This window comes from Ipomoea triloba, chromosome 2, assembly GCF_003576645.1.
Source record: "Ipomoea triloba cultivar NCNSP0323 chromosome 2, ASM357664v1".
NCBI classification, from domain to species: domain Eukaryota; kingdom Viridiplantae; phylum Streptophyta; class Magnoliopsida; order Solanales; family Convolvulaceae; genus Ipomoea; species Ipomoea triloba.
In genome coordinates this window covers 8,890,085-8,910,149 of record NC_044917.1, presented here as the reverse complement: position 1 = coordinate 8,910,149, position 20,065 = coordinate 8,890,085, and the positions used below count along the sequence as shown (strand labels likewise).

General features: G+C 33.3%; 3 protein-coding genes across 4 annotated transcripts; 2 read left to right on the top strand and 1 right to left on the bottom strand.

Moving 5' to 3' along the window:
* The first annotated feature begins 501 nt into the window (after positions 1-501).
* LOC116011249 (calmodulin-binding protein 60 A-like) lies at positions 502-4,838 on the top strand. Of its 2 annotated transcripts, none has more exons than XM_031250795.1 (8): positions 502-688; positions 877-961; positions 2,446-2,486; positions 2,587-3,113; positions 3,202-3,356; positions 3,477-3,668; positions 3,759-4,207; positions 4,563-4,838. In XM_031250795.1, the coding sequence occupies exons 1-7, from the start codon at positions 597-599 to the stop codon at positions 4,191-4,193; spliced, it is 1,527 nt and encodes a 508-aa protein (XP_031106655.1). In that variant the 5' UTR covers positions 502-596; the 3' UTR covers positions 4,194-4,207; positions 4,563-4,838. The 2 variants fall into 2 exon arrangements, with proteins under 2 accessions (XP_031106655.1, XP_031106654.1); XM_031250794.1 differs by having other exon boundaries at positions 874-961.
* Positions 4,839-5,622: 784 nt separating this feature from the next.
* Positions 5,623-7,888, top strand: LOC116006459 (pentatricopeptide repeat-containing protein At3g60050-like). Its single transcript, XM_031246829.1, has one exon. The coding sequence runs from the start codon at positions 5,989-5,991 to the stop codon at positions 7,483-7,485; it is 1,497 nt and encodes a 498-aa protein (XP_031102689.1). The 5' UTR covers positions 5,623-5,988; the 3' UTR covers positions 7,486-7,888.
* A 2,423-nt stretch (positions 7,889-10,311) lies between these two features.
* On the bottom strand, positions 10,312-13,516 carry LOC116009590 (gibberellin-regulated protein 13-like). Its single transcript, XM_031248762.1, has 4 exons — positions 13,362-13,516; positions 11,645-11,713; positions 11,421-11,460; positions 10,312-10,882 (listed from the first exon to the last, which is right to left on the bottom strand). The coding sequence occupies exons 1-4, from the start codon at positions 13,425-13,427 to the stop codon at positions 10,596-10,598; spliced, it is 462 nt and encodes a 153-aa protein (XP_031104622.1). The 5' UTR covers positions 13,428-13,516; the 3' UTR covers positions 10,312-10,595.
* Positions 13,517-20,065: the final 6,549 nt, after the last annotated feature.

Here is a 20,065-nt window from a genome sequence, read left to right as displayed (position 1 = left end):
GGGGGGGGGGGGGGGGGGGGGCAAAGCATATATATATATATATATATATATCTCGTATTGCCAAGAAAGTCACCTCTTAAATAAACTCTGTCTTTTTCACTTATAATTAAAAGAAAAAAAATCATCATGTAATGATGAAAAGGTAAAAATTTGCCTGAGACCGTTTTACGGATCTTTGCCTGTGAGACATGTTAATCAAGTTGAAAATGTAATATTTATACTAAAAAATATAATACTTATGCTAGAAAATATAATACTAATTAGAAATATAATGGCTGTTACTTAATGGAATGATTTTTGGTGGTAGAAAAGGAAGAAAGGGCAAGCATGAGAGCGTTGAACGAATAACAATAGCATATATATATAGTTTTAGGTGAAAAAGTGTAGGCGCTGACAACTCAGGACGGTTCCTAGTAGTATGTAAGGAGTTATATTGTATAATTTCCTGGGCAGTTGCCTTTTCTTCCTTATTTTTTCTCCCCCTCTTTTCTATATATACCCCAAAAAACGTTTCCATAAAATCACAACAGTTAGTTGTATCGTTGTTTGAATCCCAAATCAAGCTTTAATCATTCCTATCAATCAATACCACCAAAATGTCTAATAATAATCTTGAAGCATTTTTGCAGAGCATTATTGTAGCTAGTTCAGATGCTGAGCTGGTACCCAATACTGTACTACTGCCACAGTAAGTCAACTCCTAAAGTCTTTGTCTTTTTCATTTAAGGTAGTGGATATTCAATCAATTGCTAATCTTTGTTTTTTGGTCAGAACCGAACTCCATCCCTTCTTTCTTGGTTAAGTTTGCAGCATTTCTATTACATTTTCAGTAACAAATTCTTGTTTTTTTTTCTTTACTTATGTGTGTAATAGCAGATTGAAGGATCTGCTAAGGGCAGTAGTCATTGAGACATTTGACCAAGAATTGAAGCCTGTGATTAAGGATTTGTTTCGTACTGTTGTAAGTACTTTAATTTTTATGTCCTCCCATCCCTTTAAACCTATATTTAATTTATGTCTAATATATACCAGTACATATTTGCATATGGATTGAGAGCTTATCATTTTCACTTGGATTTTCTGCTCCAAAATCATTCTACTGTTTTCTTTTTAATGCTTTGGCCTATAAACCTATAATCATCTTAGCTTCCCCTTTAAAAGATTGGATTGGATTGGTGTAGGTGTAGAAAGACTTCTAATCTGGTGTTACCATCATGCACCTTTTTGTGCTAAATTATGGGGTTAAGTTTAGCCTTGTGGTAAACTAGCATATATGTAGGATTAACCTCTTTAGTACTATCACTTTTGGTTTTTGTACAAAAAGTTTAATAAAATATATATAAAGTTTGATCTGGCCTAGAACCCTATTTATAATCATCTGATCTTCCCCTTGAAAGATTGGATTGGTGTGTAGAAACTAGAAAGGATTCCAATCTAGTGTTACCAGCCATCACCTTTTGGTGCTAAATTTTGGGGTTCATCCATTTGGCTTGGATTCAAATCTTCGTTCCCCTTTGGCCTTTGATGTACTAAAAAAAAAAACTATAAAAATACATGGACCGGCAGGGCATCATGATGTACATAACCCTATTCCTGTCAGTATCAAAAGGTCCCTTTTGGGCTTTACTTCTTAGATTTGTTAAGGAAGTGGACATGTTTTTTTTTGGATTTTTGACAAAAATGATCCAAAATGGAGAAGAAGATATCAAAATAGGACACTTTTCAAAGTTGTACAATATAGGGAAGGAAAAACTCATTTGGGACTTGAATTTCTTGTAAGAAACCCAAGTCACAAACTAGTTTCTCAAAAATTCAAAATGATTTTTTTTTTTAGCTAAAATATGATTCTTGTATAAATACGAGCACATGTGTTCCTCAATCATCGCCGTTTCTCGTATTTATACTTTAGTTTAAAAAAAAAAAGCATAAAAAACTCATTTGCGACTTGCGTTTCTGACAAGAAACTCATGTCCTAAATGAGTTTTTTCCTATATTGTACAATTTTGAAAAGTGTCCTATTTTGGTCTCTTTTTCTCCATTTTGGATCATTTCAGTCATTTTCCCTTTTTTTTAGTCCTTACCTTTAAGATTGTATGAATAACTTGATGTTGTGTTCTGACAAACGAACATTAATACATTATGGTCTATCTATCTATCTAAGAAACATCTAACTTCTCTGGGATATGATGTAAGATATGTTCTGTTTGTTCATACAATTGTGACTGTCAGATTCCAAACCTTTCTTGAATCTGAATCCTGGTTGATTCAGTAATTGCATGCTGTGTCATAATTGTTGTGTCCTAAGTATCTTAGTCCTCATAATATATATGCCAAAAGCTCTACAGATGGATTATTTTAACTGTCCAATTACATAATTATGGCAATGATTCTTTATACTATGCGTAAATTTACTTCAAATACCTTCTCTTCAACATGTTTTCCTAGGTACAAGAGGTACTTGAAAGCAAGCTGTCAGTTGTTCAGAGGTGAGGAATTTGATTATCTACAATCCTTAATCCATTTAGAATGTGGTTTAAGGTTTAAATGGTAAAGCTATATCTGACACCTCCTTGTCCTCGATCTCAGGAACCTGGAGGATGAGATACGGGCCACTTCAAACCCGAGAACCTTGAAGCTCAAGTTTATAGAAAAGGCGGTTGTTTCTCCCATTTATACCGGAGTGGAAATCAAAGGAGAAGGTGGTTGTCCTTTTCGGGTGGCTTTGTTTGACGATATCACTGGAAATATTGTGGACTCTGGACCTAATGCCTCTCTAGAAGTGGAAATTGTTGTGCTCAAGTTTGAGTTTGGTGCTGGTGGAAATGATAGTTGGACAGCTCGAGAATTCATTGACAGCATTGTGAGAGAAAGGGAAACGTTAAGAAATTCTCTCCGTACGAGATCGAGCTCTCTTCTTACAGAACGTGTTGTTGTGAAACTAGATAAAGGTGTTGGCGATGTGCACAATGTTAAATTCAGACACACTGCAAGTCATATGAAGAACACTCGGTACAGGCTCGGGGCACATGTTACTGATGACCGTTCTCGTGGTGCTACTCGAATTCAAGAAGCAATCACAGAGCCCTTTGTTGTCAAGGATAAACACATCCTGCGTAAGTAGAAGCTAAGATTCTTCATTATCTATCTATCATTTTTGTTTAGTCAAATTGCATCCTCAAACTCTATAAACTTCGTGTGCAGGTAATGCGAAGCATTTTACGCCGTCTCTATCTGATGATGTGTGGCGGTTAGTGCACATTGGCAGGCACACATATTGCCGTCTACAAGAGAAAAGAGTTCTCACAGTGGAAGATTTTCTGATTCTACACCTCAGAGATCCTATGCTTCTTGAAAGAGTATATATCTTGTTTAGTCTTTAATTTCCTCAACTTCATACCTAATTTGGGCTTTCGTATAGTATATTTTGTCTTTCTATCTTAATTGGGATAAGCTTTTGTTTTGTTTTTCATGTCCAGACACTTCGTATGAAGCCAAGTGCTTTCGAAGAAACACTGAACAATGCTAAAAGATGCAACAGCAATAAGATATATTACCATACCAATTCTCATCGAAACAAAGGGGTGGTCTTTAACATTTTTGGTCAAGTGCTTGGGTTAATTCTGCAATCACAATATATACCCGCTGATGAGCTCTCACAAGATGAAAAGGTAGGTTAATTTGGGAGTTTTATTTTATGTTCGCTTGGATCAATTCATTATTATTACTATCCCTCACTTGTTGGTTTGGATTTGTCACAGGCTAATGCCCCCCAATTGTTAGCATCTGCCTATGAACATTGGGAGGAGGAGGTCGAGTGTTTCGATGAGCTGACATCACTTGAGCAAAAGTTTCCTAAGCTATCGAGGTCCAAAAGTTTCATCGAAATTATGATTAAAGAGTTGCATCATGAAAATGTAGTGTTTCACATTAAAGAAGATGGAGCTGGTTCTCGTGCAAATGATTTCGGTTCTACTACCTGTCCTTGGAACACAGATGAACTAATGGCGTTGTCGTTTGAATGGCAAGCTAATGAGGCGAGTCGAGCCAGCAATGAACCTCGGGATGGTAGTGTCGCTAATGGAAAAGTGTTGAAGAAGTGGAAGATATTGGTGAACATAGTGAAATGGCTAACACAAAGAAGAGATGAGGCCATAGTGGAAGTTCATGTTCAAAAGAAGCCTAGACACTCTTAATTCAGTTCTGATCTGTAAGTGGATAGGCCATATATAGTTGCATATATGTTTTCTTGTTCATTATATTGTTTCCTTAACACCACACCTAAACAACATGCATACCAAGTACTTAATCTGTGTTTCTTTATTTGAACCTGTTATGGATGTTATCAATACAATATTCAAATCCAATTCCTTATGAATAGAATGTACTTTCTTGAGTTATGAATAGCCATGAACCCTCCTGCCTTTAATTTCTCCCTATTATTATTTTTTCTATCCAACCTTTATTATTATCATGACTAAAGTGTCATCCCACACCCTGAACTATACATGATTGTTCATGTCGCATCATAACCTTTCATAACATATATTTCGATTCACTTGCAGGTTCTTGGTTACAGCCTAACAAGATATTTGAAGGGACAATATCAGAATTTTGACTTTAAGTTCTGAATGGATGAGAAGTGAAAAATGCACAAGTCTTTGACCATTTTCTCAGGGTTTCTGCACTTGAAACTTTCATCTTCTACTAGTACTGATTTCTGAATATTTGATTTTTTTTCTCATCTCATTTCCTTTTCTTTCTTCTTGGCTCTGGTCTCAAATTTTTTGTAAAGTTTAATTACAATAATTTAATCTAAATTAATGTAATTTATTTGTTAATTTTTTGTTATCTTTTAAGTATTTAGCATTACCGGTTTGAATTTTTATGTATAATTTATAATATTATTTTCTTCAAAATTGAGTAAGCAAAAAAAAAAAAAAAGAAAAACTAAAAGAATGGAAAACAATTCAAAAATATGAAGTAAATGGGTTGGTGCTTTTAGGACACATATGTTGTAAATAAATAAATAATTATGGACATTATTCTCTATATCCATGGCTAGTCTTATCATTTTATAAGCTAAGGTAAGGGTATAAATGAACCGAGCCGCTCTGTCAAATTCGAGCTCGAGCCAAACTCGAACGGCTCGTTTAATAATCGAGTCGAGCGCGAGGTGACTCGTCGAGTCGCTCACAAGCTCTATATATATACACATATATTTTTTATTTTTAATTGAAACATGAATTTAAAATCAAACTAGTTAAATTCGAACTCAAAATCGAACTTGAACTCAAGTCTAAGCCTGAACTCGAGCTCGAACAATTGAGCTGCTCGAGCCGAACTCAAGCAGCTCGAAAATTGCGGAGCTCGAACCGAGCCTTTCTTAATGAGCTCGAGCTCAGCTCGTTTACACCCCTAAGCTAAGGCAAAATAAAAACAAGGCTATTAATATATGAAGTTAAAAGATTAATTTTGAATTTTTATAAACATATAATTTTTTTTATTAAAAAAAAATTAGAATAGTATTGGAGTAGTGCCCATTCAACTTTGGACGAAGTGTAATTATATATTTTTAAGGACTCTTTTAACTGATACAAATGGTTGTAACTATTGGTTGGAAATTTGGACTTGGAGGTAAAGGTCGAATTTTTCATTTCTGCTCTGTGGCGATATGCATGAACCAGCCTCGCCATCTTCAATCTTTAAGCAGAACTGAGGAACCAGAAGCTCATGACTCGATAATGACGACAAATTGACCCGCAATACAAACCCCGATTTCACCAGGTAATTCGTTGGTCCTTATTAAAACCAAAAACCCCTAAAAACCCTAGTCATTTCACTTTGGATCTCATCGAATCCAAATACCAAGAAAGATAAGAGTATTTTTTCAATGCATACATTACATTGTTCGAATCCTTACTTGTTCTTTCGGGGTTTCCGTTTGATGATTATTTCTATGCCGTTTTGGAGAGTACTGAGATAGAGGGTATGCCCCATTTTTCCAAACTATCAATTCATGTACTCTGCAGCTCTTTTGGTCAAAGGGTTTTCCAGGGCTTTTGTTGTTTTAGCAGTTTTTCAATTGGGGATAGTTTAGTTAATGGGCTTGGAAGCATAGAGTACCATTTGAATGAAAGTTGGAAAAGTCCGAATTTTGATCACAGTTTTGAGGAGAAGCTAAATTCCGATGTGTCACATGGTTCCATGGGTGTTAATGGATTTCCTGAAGACCATTCCCATAAAAACTTTCCCACAAGGACAAATTTTGTTGGCAATTTTAGAAGTGAGGCTCAGATGATTCTTGGAATTCTTCATAGAGGTGATCCCCGGTTTGATGCAAAAGCAGCCTTAGATGATTTGCATGTTAGGCTTACTGGCCTTCTAGTGAGGGAAGTTCTCTTAGGGATATTGAAAACGGCAAATTATGTGAATAAGAAAAGTTGTGCCCAGATGGGGTACATGTTCTTTGAATGGTCTGGTAAGCGGGAAAACTATATGCACACTGCAAATTCATACCATTTAATGATGAAAATTTTTTCTGAGGCAGGGGAATTCAAGGCCGTGTGGGCACTAGTAGATGAGATGATCGAGAAAGGTTACCCAACAACTGCTCGTACTTTCAACATATTGATATGTACTTGTGGTGATGCGGGATTAGCTAGAAAAGTAGTGCAAAGGTTTATTAAGACAAAGACATTTAACTATAGGCCATTCAAGCATTCATTTAATGCAATTCTACATACTCTTTTGGCTGTAAATAATTACAAGTTGATTGAATGGGTATATCAGCAGATGTTGGTTGAAGGTTATTCCCCTGACGTTTTAACTTATAATGTACTCCTGTGTACAAAGTACAGGCTGGGAAAACTATATCAGTTTCACAGATTACTTGATGAAATGGAAAGAAATGGGTTTTCACCTGATTTTCATACATTCAATCTCCTTCTTCACATTCTTGGAAAAGGGGACAAACCACTAGCAGCTCTTAATCTTTTGAACCACATGAAGGAAGTTGGATGTGATCCTAGCGCTCTCCACTTTACAACTCTGATTGATGGGCTCAGTCGAGCTGGCAACTTGGATGCGTGCAAATACTTTTTCGACGAGATGATAAAGCAAGGCTGCTTTCCTGATGTTGTCTGTTACACCGTGATGATAACAGGTTATGTTGTGGCTGGGAATTTTGATAAAGCCGAAGAGCTTTTTGCTGAGATGATAAGCAAGGGGCAGCTACCAAATGCGTTTACCTACAACTCCATGATCCGTGGGCTTTGCATGACAGGGAAATTCGAGGACGCTTGCCTTATGTTGAAAGAAATGGAGTCGAAGGGATGCAATCCGAATTTTCATGTGTATAGTACTCTAGTGAGTTGCTTGCGGAATGCTGGAAAGCTTTCAGAAGCCCATCAAGTAATAAGACAGATGGTGGATAAGGGGCGCTATATCCATCTTGTATCAAAGATAAAAAGATGTAGAAGACGATGATAAATTTTCTAATTAGTGTTGGGTGATTCAGTTGTAACATTTAGTTGAAGAATTGCAGATCAATCCAGCATATTTGATACATTCATTCACAAGCTGCTATAGGGCAGTGTATGCTCAATGACACAGAATTTTGATCATGCTCTCTAATAATTTCTATAATTTGTTAATTTTTCCTCGATGTGGCAAACCTGATAGATGTGCTAGACAAATATAAAGAAATGCATGCTTCATCTGAGCAGATACATATTAAATTTCAATGTAGTTTGAAGTGTTCATCCTATCTGTATCTGTTTGGCTCTGTTTTTAGTACAAGTTCTTTGCGTCACATCAATAGTTGCTTGCCCCTTTAGTTGTAAAAGTGTATATCACCGGTTGCTGTTAGCCATGCTATCTATTCTGTAAATATTGATCTGTCATTTATTATATCTATATATTCATTAGTGTTCCAATGGAATACATTGCCTTAGAGGTCTTAGCATGATAGCCAACTATTTATGGAGTTAAAATCTTCTTGTTTCTGAATTCTTTTGTTTGTTATCACTCAGTTTTGGTCTTTAATGAAGAAGGGATGTTTACTGTGTAGATGTCATATTAGATTAAAGTAAAATTAATGCATTATTTGGAAGTCTTAACTCTTAAGTGCAGACTTTGTTCACATTCTTGCAAACCAGTAAATGAATAAATGACTGATAGTTCATGATAGCTTGACCATTCATTAACTAGGTTCAAGAAAACCATTTCTCCTGCATTAACATCCCATAGTATGGTCATTTGCCCTTTTCTTTTTTTGGGTGACTAGGGAAACTGCTCTGCAACCACTATTCAAAGGTAAACTACGTGTCTGCAAATCACACAAGAAAGAAAATCCTATGTGACAAGTTTGACTGAGACGGTGTTGGTAATAATCGAACTCATAACATTTTGACACGAGAATCATGTTCCACCTACTCGACTACTCATTTCGGGGCATCATTTATCCATTTTGGAGTTTGATATGGAAGTCTATTAATATTAATACAAATGCATAGTAGTTAATTGGGAAAATGACATTTTTTCCCCCTAAGTTATGTGCATATAGCACTTTTTTCCCCTGAGTTATTAAAGTGGTAGTTTTTCCCCCTCAGTTATTTTAAAAGTGGTTGTTTTCCCCCCTGAAATGTTAAATTGACATTTTTGCCCGGCCGTAAAATAACTATTTGATTTATTTTTATTCTCCAACCATTTATATTACTAATATGTATGGAAGATTACGGTTCGATATGAACCTAATCAAACACCGTAGCAATTGAACTTAAATAGTATGGACGGTTACGGTTACAATTCGGAATCGAAAAAATAAAATAAAATAATTGTTAAATTAAGAGTAAATACCCAAAATGGTCCCTTGACTATAGCTAAATTCACAAATTGGTCATCGACTTATGATTTTAACCAATAACATCCTTAACTTTCGATTTTTGACCCAATTTGGTCCTCCGTTAGTATGCCCGTTTGTTGACCGTGAAATCCGAGGACATCGTAGTAATTTCACAAGCTCCTTGCATTCTGCCTTCCTCAACAATCCCGGCGCGGCGGCGATGAGCATTTCCGACGTCAACAAAATCCAAGGACAGAGTATTATTATAGTAGTAAAATCCACTTGCATTCTGTCTTCATCCAACAGCTTTCACACAAAATAATGGAAGAGCCGGAAACTCCAACTGCCTTCTCCGGCGCGGCGGCGATGAGCCAAGAAACAACTATGTTTTCCGACGACATCGACAGCAGTTGCTCCACTCCGTATGTGAGCGCCCTCTCTAGCCCAGGCCGCAGCCAACCTCATTGTGGATTTTACTACAGTGCTCCCGCTAGTCCCATGCACTTCGTGCTTTCCACCACTAGTCTCATTTCCAGCGCTTCTGTTCACTCTAAGGCCTCCGCCACCGCTGCGGCGGCGAATTCCTCCTTCGAATTCGACTTCTCTTCCTGGTTGGCGGGCGAGGGCGACGCCTGCGCTGGATCTATGAGCTCCGCCGACGAGTTGTTCTTCAACGGCCAGATCCGGCCGATGAAGCTTTCCACGCATCTTTAGCGCCCCCAAGTCCTGGCGCTGCTGCTTGATCTCGACGAATCTGAGGAGGCTGATATGGATCGCAGCGAGGAACAGGCGTGTAGGGGGAGGGATTTGAAGTTCCGCGATAGATCTTTGCGTCGGAGGACCCGATCCATGTCGCCACTAAGAACCGCTTCGTTCTAGTGGCACGAGGATTTTGAGGACAATGAAGAGCGGAAACCTAGCAATGAGAAGAAAGAGAAAGTTAGTAGCTTGTGAAATTACTAATCTGTCATCGGATTTCACGGTCAACAAACGGGCATACTAACGGAGGACCAAATTGGGTCAAAAATCGAAAGTTAAGGATGTTATTGGTTAAAATCATAAGTCGAGGACCATTTGTGAATTTAGCTATAGTCGAGGGACCATTTTGGGTATTTACTCTTAAATTAAGACTATTTTTAAATAATAAATAAAATTATAAAAATAAATAAATAAATAAGTTTTGATTGGCGGTTCAAAATCGAAATTGAAATCGAACCGTACAGATTTATCAAAATAAGTATTTGATTATTTTCACTATATATGATTGTGGTTCAGTTCCAGTTTATGGTTCAACAATTATTTAATTTTATTTTTTGGTTTTGAATCGTAACCAGAACCGTCCATACTATTTCGGTATGATTGATACAGTGTTTCCGAATCGTGATCATCCATACATATAAGTAATAATTTGTTAGAGAAGAAAAATAAATGAAATAATTATTTTTAAGGGTAAAACTGTCAATTTAACATTTCAGGGGGAAAAACTGCCACTTTAATAACACAGAGGGAAAAAGTGCTATATGCACATAACATAGGGGGAAAAAGTGTCATTTTCCCTAGTTAATTTAAAGCACAACCTCATAATCCACACATACATCACCTCTAAAACCAGAACATCATATCCCAAGTACAAACACTGCAACATTCTAACACAGACACACAACTTTCTCAAATCCAAACACTTGTACCCACCCATACACCATGAATGGGCTACTGTTCCTATTGATCAGAGACAATAAGTACAATAATATAGTTAAGGGCACTTGGGCTTGTTTCCATGGGTGGTCATCTCAGAGTAACACTTGCCACACATCTCCCTATTGCCAGAAGTGCCAGGGGGAACACACTTGCACCTGGCACAACAAGTCCCACAAGCCCTCAAGCACACATTTTTCCTGGAGTGAAGGCTGCATCTATGGCTGCATAACCCCCCACAGTCCAAGGGAACTGGATTATGTACTGGACCTGGGGCTGCTGCTGGGGCCATTACATTTGCCTCCTGGTGGTGTCCTTGGTTCAGATATCTTGACAGCCTTAGCACTGCACATTTTCAATTGAATGTTAGCCTTTTACAGGGGGGCAAAACAATAAATGTAAAAATAGGGGTTGCAACTTTCACAAGAGAACTGTCACTTGAAAACTTTATGTTTATTGTTATAGCACCGGCAATCCATTAATAAATACTTGTCATGATGGAAGTGTCAAAAGAAAGTTGGATATAAGAGATGTGAATCTTATATTGTGGATCAGGTGCATAATTTGAATGTCATTTTGGACAAAAATTTACAATGCAAGGTGGGCACTGGTCTATGGTATAATTTGCCAAGAGATGTAACGTTTTTCTATTCATCATACTCTTGTGAGAAATCTGATAAATCTCATTCGTTTAGGCTAAAATAATGTGATGTTTTTGTAGGTTATGTTATAATTGGTCCCACTAATTTTATTTATTTATTTATTTTATCTCCGCCACTAAATTTAATACTTTCACCAATACTAAATTTAGATTGATAGTTATTTGTATGGTGGCAAATCTCTCTCTCACACTCTAATGATAAATAGTGATAAAAAGACAAACCCATATCTTCCATGAGTCTTCTATTATCTCTGGTGAAAACCTGAAATATAGTGTAGATAATTGTGAATTATATTCTGTCAGCATCATTTGTGGTCCAAAAAAACAACAAAATTCACCCGAAAATTTAAAGAATAAACCAAGAAAAGAAAGCAATATTAATTAACCCAAACAAATAACATAAAATAAAATGGAAGAAGAAAACAAGAAAGTGGAATGAAACACACGTGAAATGCCTGGCTGAGACTTGCATGCTCTGTTTCTCTTGCTCCTTCAATTCTGGGATCAGATGAAACCTGCATTGCATTAATTTATTCAAATTAAATAATGTCTAGAAAAAAGAGAGTAAATATAAAACATATATATTCCCACCGCATACAATTATTGCGACCCCAAGGTTGCCAAACAAGGAATTTATTGTGAGTGAGTGTGAATAATGTTTTTGATATTAATGAACATTGAATACAATTTTACTGCATATTGTCTAACGATGTAATTTGTTTCAAAATATACTACATTTTAATTAAATTTGATAACTTTAAAAGTCAATGACTAAAATTAAGTATGAGTGATTGTCAAAAGAACTAAATCTGGAATTAAGTCATTTCCTGATTGCAATTAATTTAAATTTCTTTTAAACAAAACAAAACAAAAAAGGTCCCTAGTATCAATATAGTAAGATTTGTAGGAACATATAGTATAACTCATTTGTATTGAGCATCCTCAATAGCAATGATTTTTTTTTTTTGTTTTTGAAATGCCAACTAGGAGAGAGAGGAGAGAAAGAGAAGGAAAGAGAGAGAGAAAAAAGTAGGTCCAACACTAAAAAAAAAAAAAAACCAAAACAGCAAGACTCTCTAGTCGGTATGTGCACTGCACACGCTCGATTGGACGCTATAAGTGTGCGAAACGCACATCCATGTGCTTCTCTTCTCCGTTTTCTCTCTCTCGGGACTCACAAAAAATCACCCTTTTGCAAGAAGACCTCAATTCTTCTTTCTCCTCCCTTTCTCTTCTCCACATAAATCATGTTCTTCGCAAAAACCATTTAAAAATTGCTATTAAGAATGCCCTTGATGCACAATGAATTTTGTGGATATGTGAATTAACATCTCCAGTTTCATTACTAACTATAATTATTTCATTTTTAATCTTTCAAATATTTTAGATTCATCAATTTTAGTCTAAAATGTCTTAAATATTCCTATGAGAGAGTAAGATATAATAAAAGTGATAGTATTTCAATCTTTTCTTTTCTAAGTTTAATAATTCTAAAAAAATTGAAAATAAAAAAATAGTTAAACTAATGGTTAACAAGTAAAAGTAAAAATGTTACAATATTTGAATGATAATAGGTAGAATTTATCGTATATATAATATTTAGATCAAAGGCTGATTATGTTTCCTGTGTAAACTTGCAAATATGCACTTTTTGAGTTCTCTCTAGATTTTTTAAATATTTTATTTATTTGAATTTTGTTGAGTCCACTTTTAGCGAGAAACTTTAAAAGCGTATAATTGGAATAAACAATTGAATTTCAAAAAGTATAAATGTGAATTACAGAAAATTCAGTGTAAATTTATGCGAACATATAGGAAAGCATATATATAGTTTGTATATGATCTCATCTCAGTTCAAGTTCTCGTGAGGACAGTATTTTCTATGCGATCATGCGGTCAGTCGCTATTAGATATGTACAAGTGCACTACCAAATGTTTGGAAATGCACCATTGGGTGTGGTGAGGTATGGTGATTTTTTTATGTGTGGTGCATTTTGTGGTACATTTCTTAACACTGTGTGGTGCATTTGTGCATATTTGATGGTGAATCTGCACCAGCTACATGGAAAGCACTCTCTACATTTGAATCAATATCTATGTGTGTGTGTATATATATATATATATATATATATATATATATATATGTGAATGAGTTGATCATACCTCATAAGCAGCAAGACAGAGAAAGAAGAAGATGAGAGGTAGGAAAATGGTGAGACGCAAGGCCATGAGTGAGGAGCATAAGCTCTGCAGCTTTGATCTGTCTAAGGGCTTCTGCAGTGTTGAGGCTTTAGTTTCTCCCTTTTTTATAGAGGAATTGAATTCAGATATTTGTAGTAACTCTTGGATTCACCAAAATGCCCTAAAGATTTGCATCCTCCCACTGTTCACACATTACAGCTGTTTCTTCTTCAAGTGGTACCCCTCCCATTTCTTATTTTCGTGATTACTTTCTTGCTATAAAAATCTCTAAAATTTTATAACCATAAAAAATACCGTATCTTGCTCACAAAAGAAAAAATTCCTCACCTCGAGAGTTCCCACATCCTGACTTGACAAGATAAAAATATTCAATAAACAAAAATAATCGTGTAATTATATAATTAAAATAAATATAAAATTGCATGATTTTATAACTATTATGAAAATGAATTATAAAAATATATATAATTAAGGAAAGCATACGATGCCGATGAATACCGTAGGCTTTTTTTTTTTTAAAATAATTAATACATTACGTATAAATTAAAAAAAAAATACCATGTATATAAAATTCTAAATAATTTGTAAATGTAAAAGAAAATATACATAATGAAGTTATCATATTTAACTATGTTATTTAAATGTGTTAATATTTTATAAGGGAGAAAGGGGGGAGGGGGGTGGGGAGTGGTGGCAAAATAAGCAAAATTACAAAGAAATTGTGAGTGCACAATAGTGAAAACACAATACACAAGTTTAACACTATATTTAAGCACTAATACATACATTTTATTCATGTTGTATCCTTACTATCATTAACTTTTTCACAGAATAGACCTGGAATGACATAGCATTCCTAAGAATAAGCATATTCCTTTGTTTGGTAATGCTTTTTATTCCCAGGAACATTGTTCCTAGGAATGAGCTATTACCTTACAAGGGTAATAACTATTAACAGACCTCCTTAGTATTAACTTATTCCTGAGTTCTCGGGCAAATTTTCTTATTTACTATTTTACCCTTAATTAAACTTAAAATATATTTACATATTTTTGTTAAATATTTATACATATATTTTATATTATTAAACATAAATAATATCATCTCATCAAGGCGATTAAAACAAGATTAACATTTAATATAGATTAATTAAATATTATACAAATAATCAAGTGTTGGGTATAATTTTTTAAATTTTATACCAAAAAATAAATAACTATTTCCAAATAATTCACAATATACACATTTAAATAAATAAATATACAAATGAAATGTAATCTAAGTACATGTTTAGCTCAGGAATTTGAAATCTCATTTGGTTCATTCATAATACAACATTTGTTGGTAATTTACAGCCAAGTGATGTTCTTCTTGAATTTTCCAGTGGAAAGATGCTCATGAGTGATTGCGTTCTTAGTGTTCTTGCTGCACTAGAAGTGAGTGGCCACTTTGCATCATTTTGGCTGCTTCGAATGGGGTATAGAGCTTGTATTCTCCATAGAATAATCTCATCACATTTTGTTATAGTAATATTAGGACTATTGAATATGATAATTTGTTGCAGAAAGACTCTTGAAATAAGGTGATACACACATCTCAAACCGACTTCATGAAGACTTCATAACCTCTTCTTCTGAATATTATTAAATGTTCTTAAAAAATTTTGTTATTTATATGAATATTTTATTTCATAATTTATAGATCATTTTATTAATATTGCAATTGCTATAGAATAATATTATATAAAAATCTTATGTAATAATAATAATAATAATAATAATAATAATAATAATAATTTTGTATAAGGGTATTTATGTCTTTTAAATATATATTCCATTTCTATTTCTTTAACCAACCAAACGTTGGAATACAATTCCTAAAGTCTATTCCTTTAGTGAACCAAACAATAGAATACAATTTATATTCTATTCCTTACTTATTTCATTCCTTATGGAATATTATTCTTATTCCCTCCAAATTCATTCCGTGAACCAAACGTGTTGTTATTATATTTTATTAATTTAATAAAATAAGAAATAAGAAATTAAAGAAATTATATTTATGTAAATAACTAAAATTCTATTTACAAAATTGTCATATATATATATATATATATATATATATATATATATATATATATATATATATATATATATATATATTGTGGACAAGACACATTTTCAACATGGTAGAATTTTCAAAATATCTATAGAATGCATTTAACCATTATTTGTTTAAATTATTTAAATTCAGAATAATTATTAGTTACATATTTACATTATAAAGGAAGTTACCTTTTATTATGTCTTTTTTTTACTTAAAGAGGAAATAAAATGGACATTTTTTGTAACATTTTTCTGTGACAAGAAAACCTTGGAGACAGTATCCAAGAATGTGCACGAGATAAACCATACTTCTATGTAATAGCTTACAAATTACATAGGAAAAGTAAATTGCTCTAGAAAAATAATGTGTGAGTTATTATTATTTTTTCAAACATAGTTAATGTGAACAAAATACCTCCTTTTTTTTTCCCTTACATTACAAAGATTATTAATTATTATTTGTATGTGTGTATATGTATTTACATATTTTGTCCTTACTTTAACCTTAAAATAGGTTGTTTAATACGACATTGATATTTAACAAAATTTGGACATTATTGGACACTTATGATATGGACTTCTAAGTTCTAACCAGTAAAAGGGTGTTCTGTGCTTATGCTTCATACTAAGTAACTCTACTATCACCTAAAACGATAAATGGTTTAAACTTGTCATTAGTATTTGTTGATTTTTGAATTAGTAATATTGTATTTATTGGATCTAAAACCAACCTATAGGATCCGAGACGAGTTAGATTTTTTATAAGTATTATATTTTTTCTTTTAAGTATCAGGTTTTTTTTTTTTTTTAAATAACTCTTTAACCTCTAATATTACATTTTAATTTAAAAGTATTATATTTTTTCTTATAAGTATTGCACTTTCATTTACAAGTAACATTCATAATTACTTATTAGTATTATATTTACCAGCATAGGTATTATATTCCTATTTTGACTCGACTCAATTCATAGATTAGATCCTCATGAGACTCACCCAATAGAAATTAGTTTGTAAACATTATATCTTTTTGGCATTCCCTCATGACAAATTCTCCTGTAAGACTATCTCATGTGTCTCAATATGTGAGATTGGTTGTGTGAAGATTTTGGATCTTATGGTATATGTATTTAGTAATATTATTTCCAGCAAACTATCTATTACAGTTTTGCAATAAAATATTACTCCCTCCGTCTCATTTTATGTGTGATTAGCGAGACTTAACTGAAGTTATTATTTACAAATTAATTTTTTATAATATTAAGTTTAGAATTAGTATGTAAAATTTATATATTTAAAAACTAGATTAAAAAGTACTATTAAACAAAAAAAAAATTATATTTAAAAATTATATATGCAATTATGCTATGTTATTACTTTATTTCTTGCAAATGAATATTAGAGTTTTGCTATAAAATATTACATTTATGATGTAAAATATTATATATAATTCTTAAAGTATTGATTATATCTTGTCTTGCAAATTAAGACTCTTGAAATGATTTCACAAGAGACAAATCCCTCCTTTATAAGTTTTAATGTAATTGTATTTCAAGTGGAACTGACTTCATTTTATCGATCCATCGATGCGGAGAAAATCCCATTAACTGCATAGAACAATTATTGATTTATAAACTAGTCTTAGTCTCCAGTCTCTAGTCCCCACAACCAATCAACGTAGCAGAAAATTATGTGCTGATGCGGTGGGAAACTAAGAAACATTATCGAGTGGCAAATTATTGTGTGGACCATAGTTCATACAGCGTTATGTGACCATAATAAAAATTAAAAAGTATATTTTTAATATATTAAAAATATATTATTCGTGTATTGAATGTACATTATACAAAATAATAGTACTCAAATAATATATTTTTTCTAAATGTAATGTACATTTTTAATATATTAAAAATATATTATTTATGTATTGAATGTACATTATTTGATAATATGATCCATATAGCTATATGAACACACAATAATTGTTATCGAGTTGGCAAATCGAGTTGGCAAAAGGGTGTTCAATACTGACCTGGGCCTAAATTTTGGACCCTATTTTATCTATTTCAATTATTTCAAACGAGTCGCGACAAACTAATGAGGTGAAAGCCCATCAACTTGGTTTGAACTTTGAACATTGAGAGAGGAGATTTATCCTTTTATCCCAAAAGCTGAGAAATTAAGGGCAATTACATTTGTGGTTTTTTGAAGTTTTTTTTTTTTTTCAGATTTAAAATTTTGAACTTTTATGTTAATGGGAAGCATAATTTTTCTCATGCAAATGGAAGTTCTTTGTAGGTTCCAAAAGTAAAAAATTTTACCGCCCAACCGGGGGCGCTCATGTATACTTTTCCTTTAAAAAAAAAAATTGTCAGATTTTTTTTACTTTTCCTCTTCCCCTTCTTTCTCTTTCCTAGGTGTACCTATAAAAATAGAAAAAAAATAAAATAATAATAATAATAAGGTTGCTCTAAGGTCTGTACTCTGTAGTAGGTACAACGTTGTTATTTCTTATACTATTACTTTTATTTATTTATTTTGATTGAGGGAACCTATTGTCGCTATCTCATAATGTGTATTGAATTTACTTATCAATTTAAATTATTCATACTTGATTGCCACCAATTCAAATTTAAAACACTAATAAATTACTCTCCTTAACAGTCAAATTTATAATTTTGTAATTATTAAATTAACATATAACTTGACTATGTTGCCTTTATTCTTTACTATAACATCGTCTTTTCATTTTCTTGTTTTAATAAAACTAGTCATGCCATGAAAATTTTATTCGGCGTTAAAGGCTGTACCATTTCGCTTTCCAATCAGAGTAGGAATGAATCCAATCCAGGATCCAGCTGTCCAGAATTGTGGAGTGGAAACCAGCTCAAAGTCTCAAACATGGGTTCGTACAAAAAGGTCAAATTCAATTCATGCATGTACAAATGTACAATGTTGGTTTTTAACAAAATCCATTGAAAAGTTTAAAGAGTCATTGTCTTGTTACAATCGTTACATTGTGGACGTCCACGGTGCACCGTGGATCCTGATCCGAAACGACGTCGTTTTGATGTTAGTGGATGCGCACGCGAATGACTCCAATGAATTCATTATCTATAATACATATAATCCTTATTTAGACTACACAGAATGTTTTCCTAGAATACACAGAATATTGACACAAAATACACAGAACTCATCCTCCTAACATTCGAATGCACAAACACATCACAACCTGTGTTAATAACATGAATACACAGAATATTGACACAAAATACACAGAACTCATCCTCCTAAACATTAGAATGCACAAACACATCATAACATGTGTTACTAACATGAATACACAGAACGGTTGCCTAAAATACACAGAATGATTGCCTGGAATACACAGAACGATTACTAGAATACACAGAACTCATATCCTAACATTTTGGTACGGGGTGCACAATGCATTGTGCACCGTGGTACACGATATAAATTGTCGTCTTGTTATGTCAAATCAGCAACGCGATAGATATTTACAATTTTTCATATTTGTGAATTAACTGAGAAAATATTAATTTTAGTTCTATAAGTATTAGCAAAATGACAGTTTTGATTGTTTTAGTACTCATTCACGGTTATTGTTTTAGTACCACAATTTATCATGTCGGTCACTCCTCCAACATGTTGAAATCTAAAACTTTTAAGGGTATTTTCATTATTAAGATCTCAAATTGAGCATGAATATAGGGATTTAAGTAGGGGTGTTAGCGAACAGAACTTTCGACAAACTACTCGTATTCGTGTTCGGTAAGCGTTCGTTTATGTTCGTTATTAAGATAAACGAACATTAACAAACAAAATTTAGAGCTCGATTAATAAACGAACAGAGTCTAAACAGTGGTAAGCTCATTTGCTAAGAGATTGTGAACAAGCTTGTTTATGTTCGTTTAATAATGTTCACAAAAAAACTCGTTAAGTGTTCGTTTAATATTGTCCGCAAACATGTTCACAGACATATATAGTTGTGTTGTTCGTTTGGTTGTTGTTTGTGAACGTAGATTATGTCTTGTTCGCGAATGAATTGTGTTCATAAACATGTGCAGATGTTTAGTAATTAAGTGTTCACAAACCACTTCATGAATATGCACGAAAATGTTCGTTAACGTTAATGAACACGTTCGTGAATGTTAACAAACGAACACAAACAAGATTTTCAAAAACCTTAACAAACAAACCAATACCGCCTCCACTAAGGCTCAATCTCATGACTTATGAGAGAGTCACTACATGCCATTTGAGCACAAGGTGCTTGGCAGCTTAAATATCTTTATTCATACCCAAATTGAAATCTTAATTTGAAAAGGATAAAAATGCCTCTAATAATTTCATATTTCAGCATGTCTTAAATGAAAAGGTGACTGACTTGACAAATTTAGCCATCATGGATGAAAATTGATATTAAAATAATAGTCGTGGATGAAAATTAATACTCCGTAAGAATTAAACATGTGGACCAAAACTATCATTTTGCTAAAATTGGGATTTGCTCCAGTAAGAATAAGCACTCATCAAA

Coding starts and splice junctions, on each gene's coding strand:
- LOC116009590 (XM_031248762.1), bottom strand. CDS start 13,427: ATGGCCTTGCGTCTCACCATTTTCCTACCTCTCATCTTCTTCTTTCTC. Junction 11,461..11,644: donor GTCTCAGCCAGGCATTTCAC/GTGTGTTTCATT, acceptor ACTATATTTCAG/GTTTTCACCAGAGATAATAG. Junction 10,883..11,420: donor AAGACTCATGGAAGATATGG/GTTTGTCTTTTT, acceptor GAAAATGTGCAG/TGCTAAGGCTGTCAAGATAT.
- LOC116006459 (XM_031246829.1), top strand. CDS start 5,989: ATGCCCCATTTTTCCAAACTATCAATTCATGTACTCTGCAGCTCTTTT.
- LOC116011249 (XM_031250794.1), top strand. CDS start 597: ATGTCTAATAATAATCTTGAAGCATTTTTGCAGAGCATTATTGTAGCT. Junction 2,487..2,586: donor AAGCTGTCAGTTGTTCAGAG/GTGAGGAATTTG, acceptor CCTCGATCTCAG/GAACCTGGAGGATGAGATAC. Junction 3,114..3,201: donor CAAGGATAAACACATCCTGC/GTAAGTAGAAGC, acceptor CTTCGTGTGCAG/GTAATGCGAAGCATTTTACG.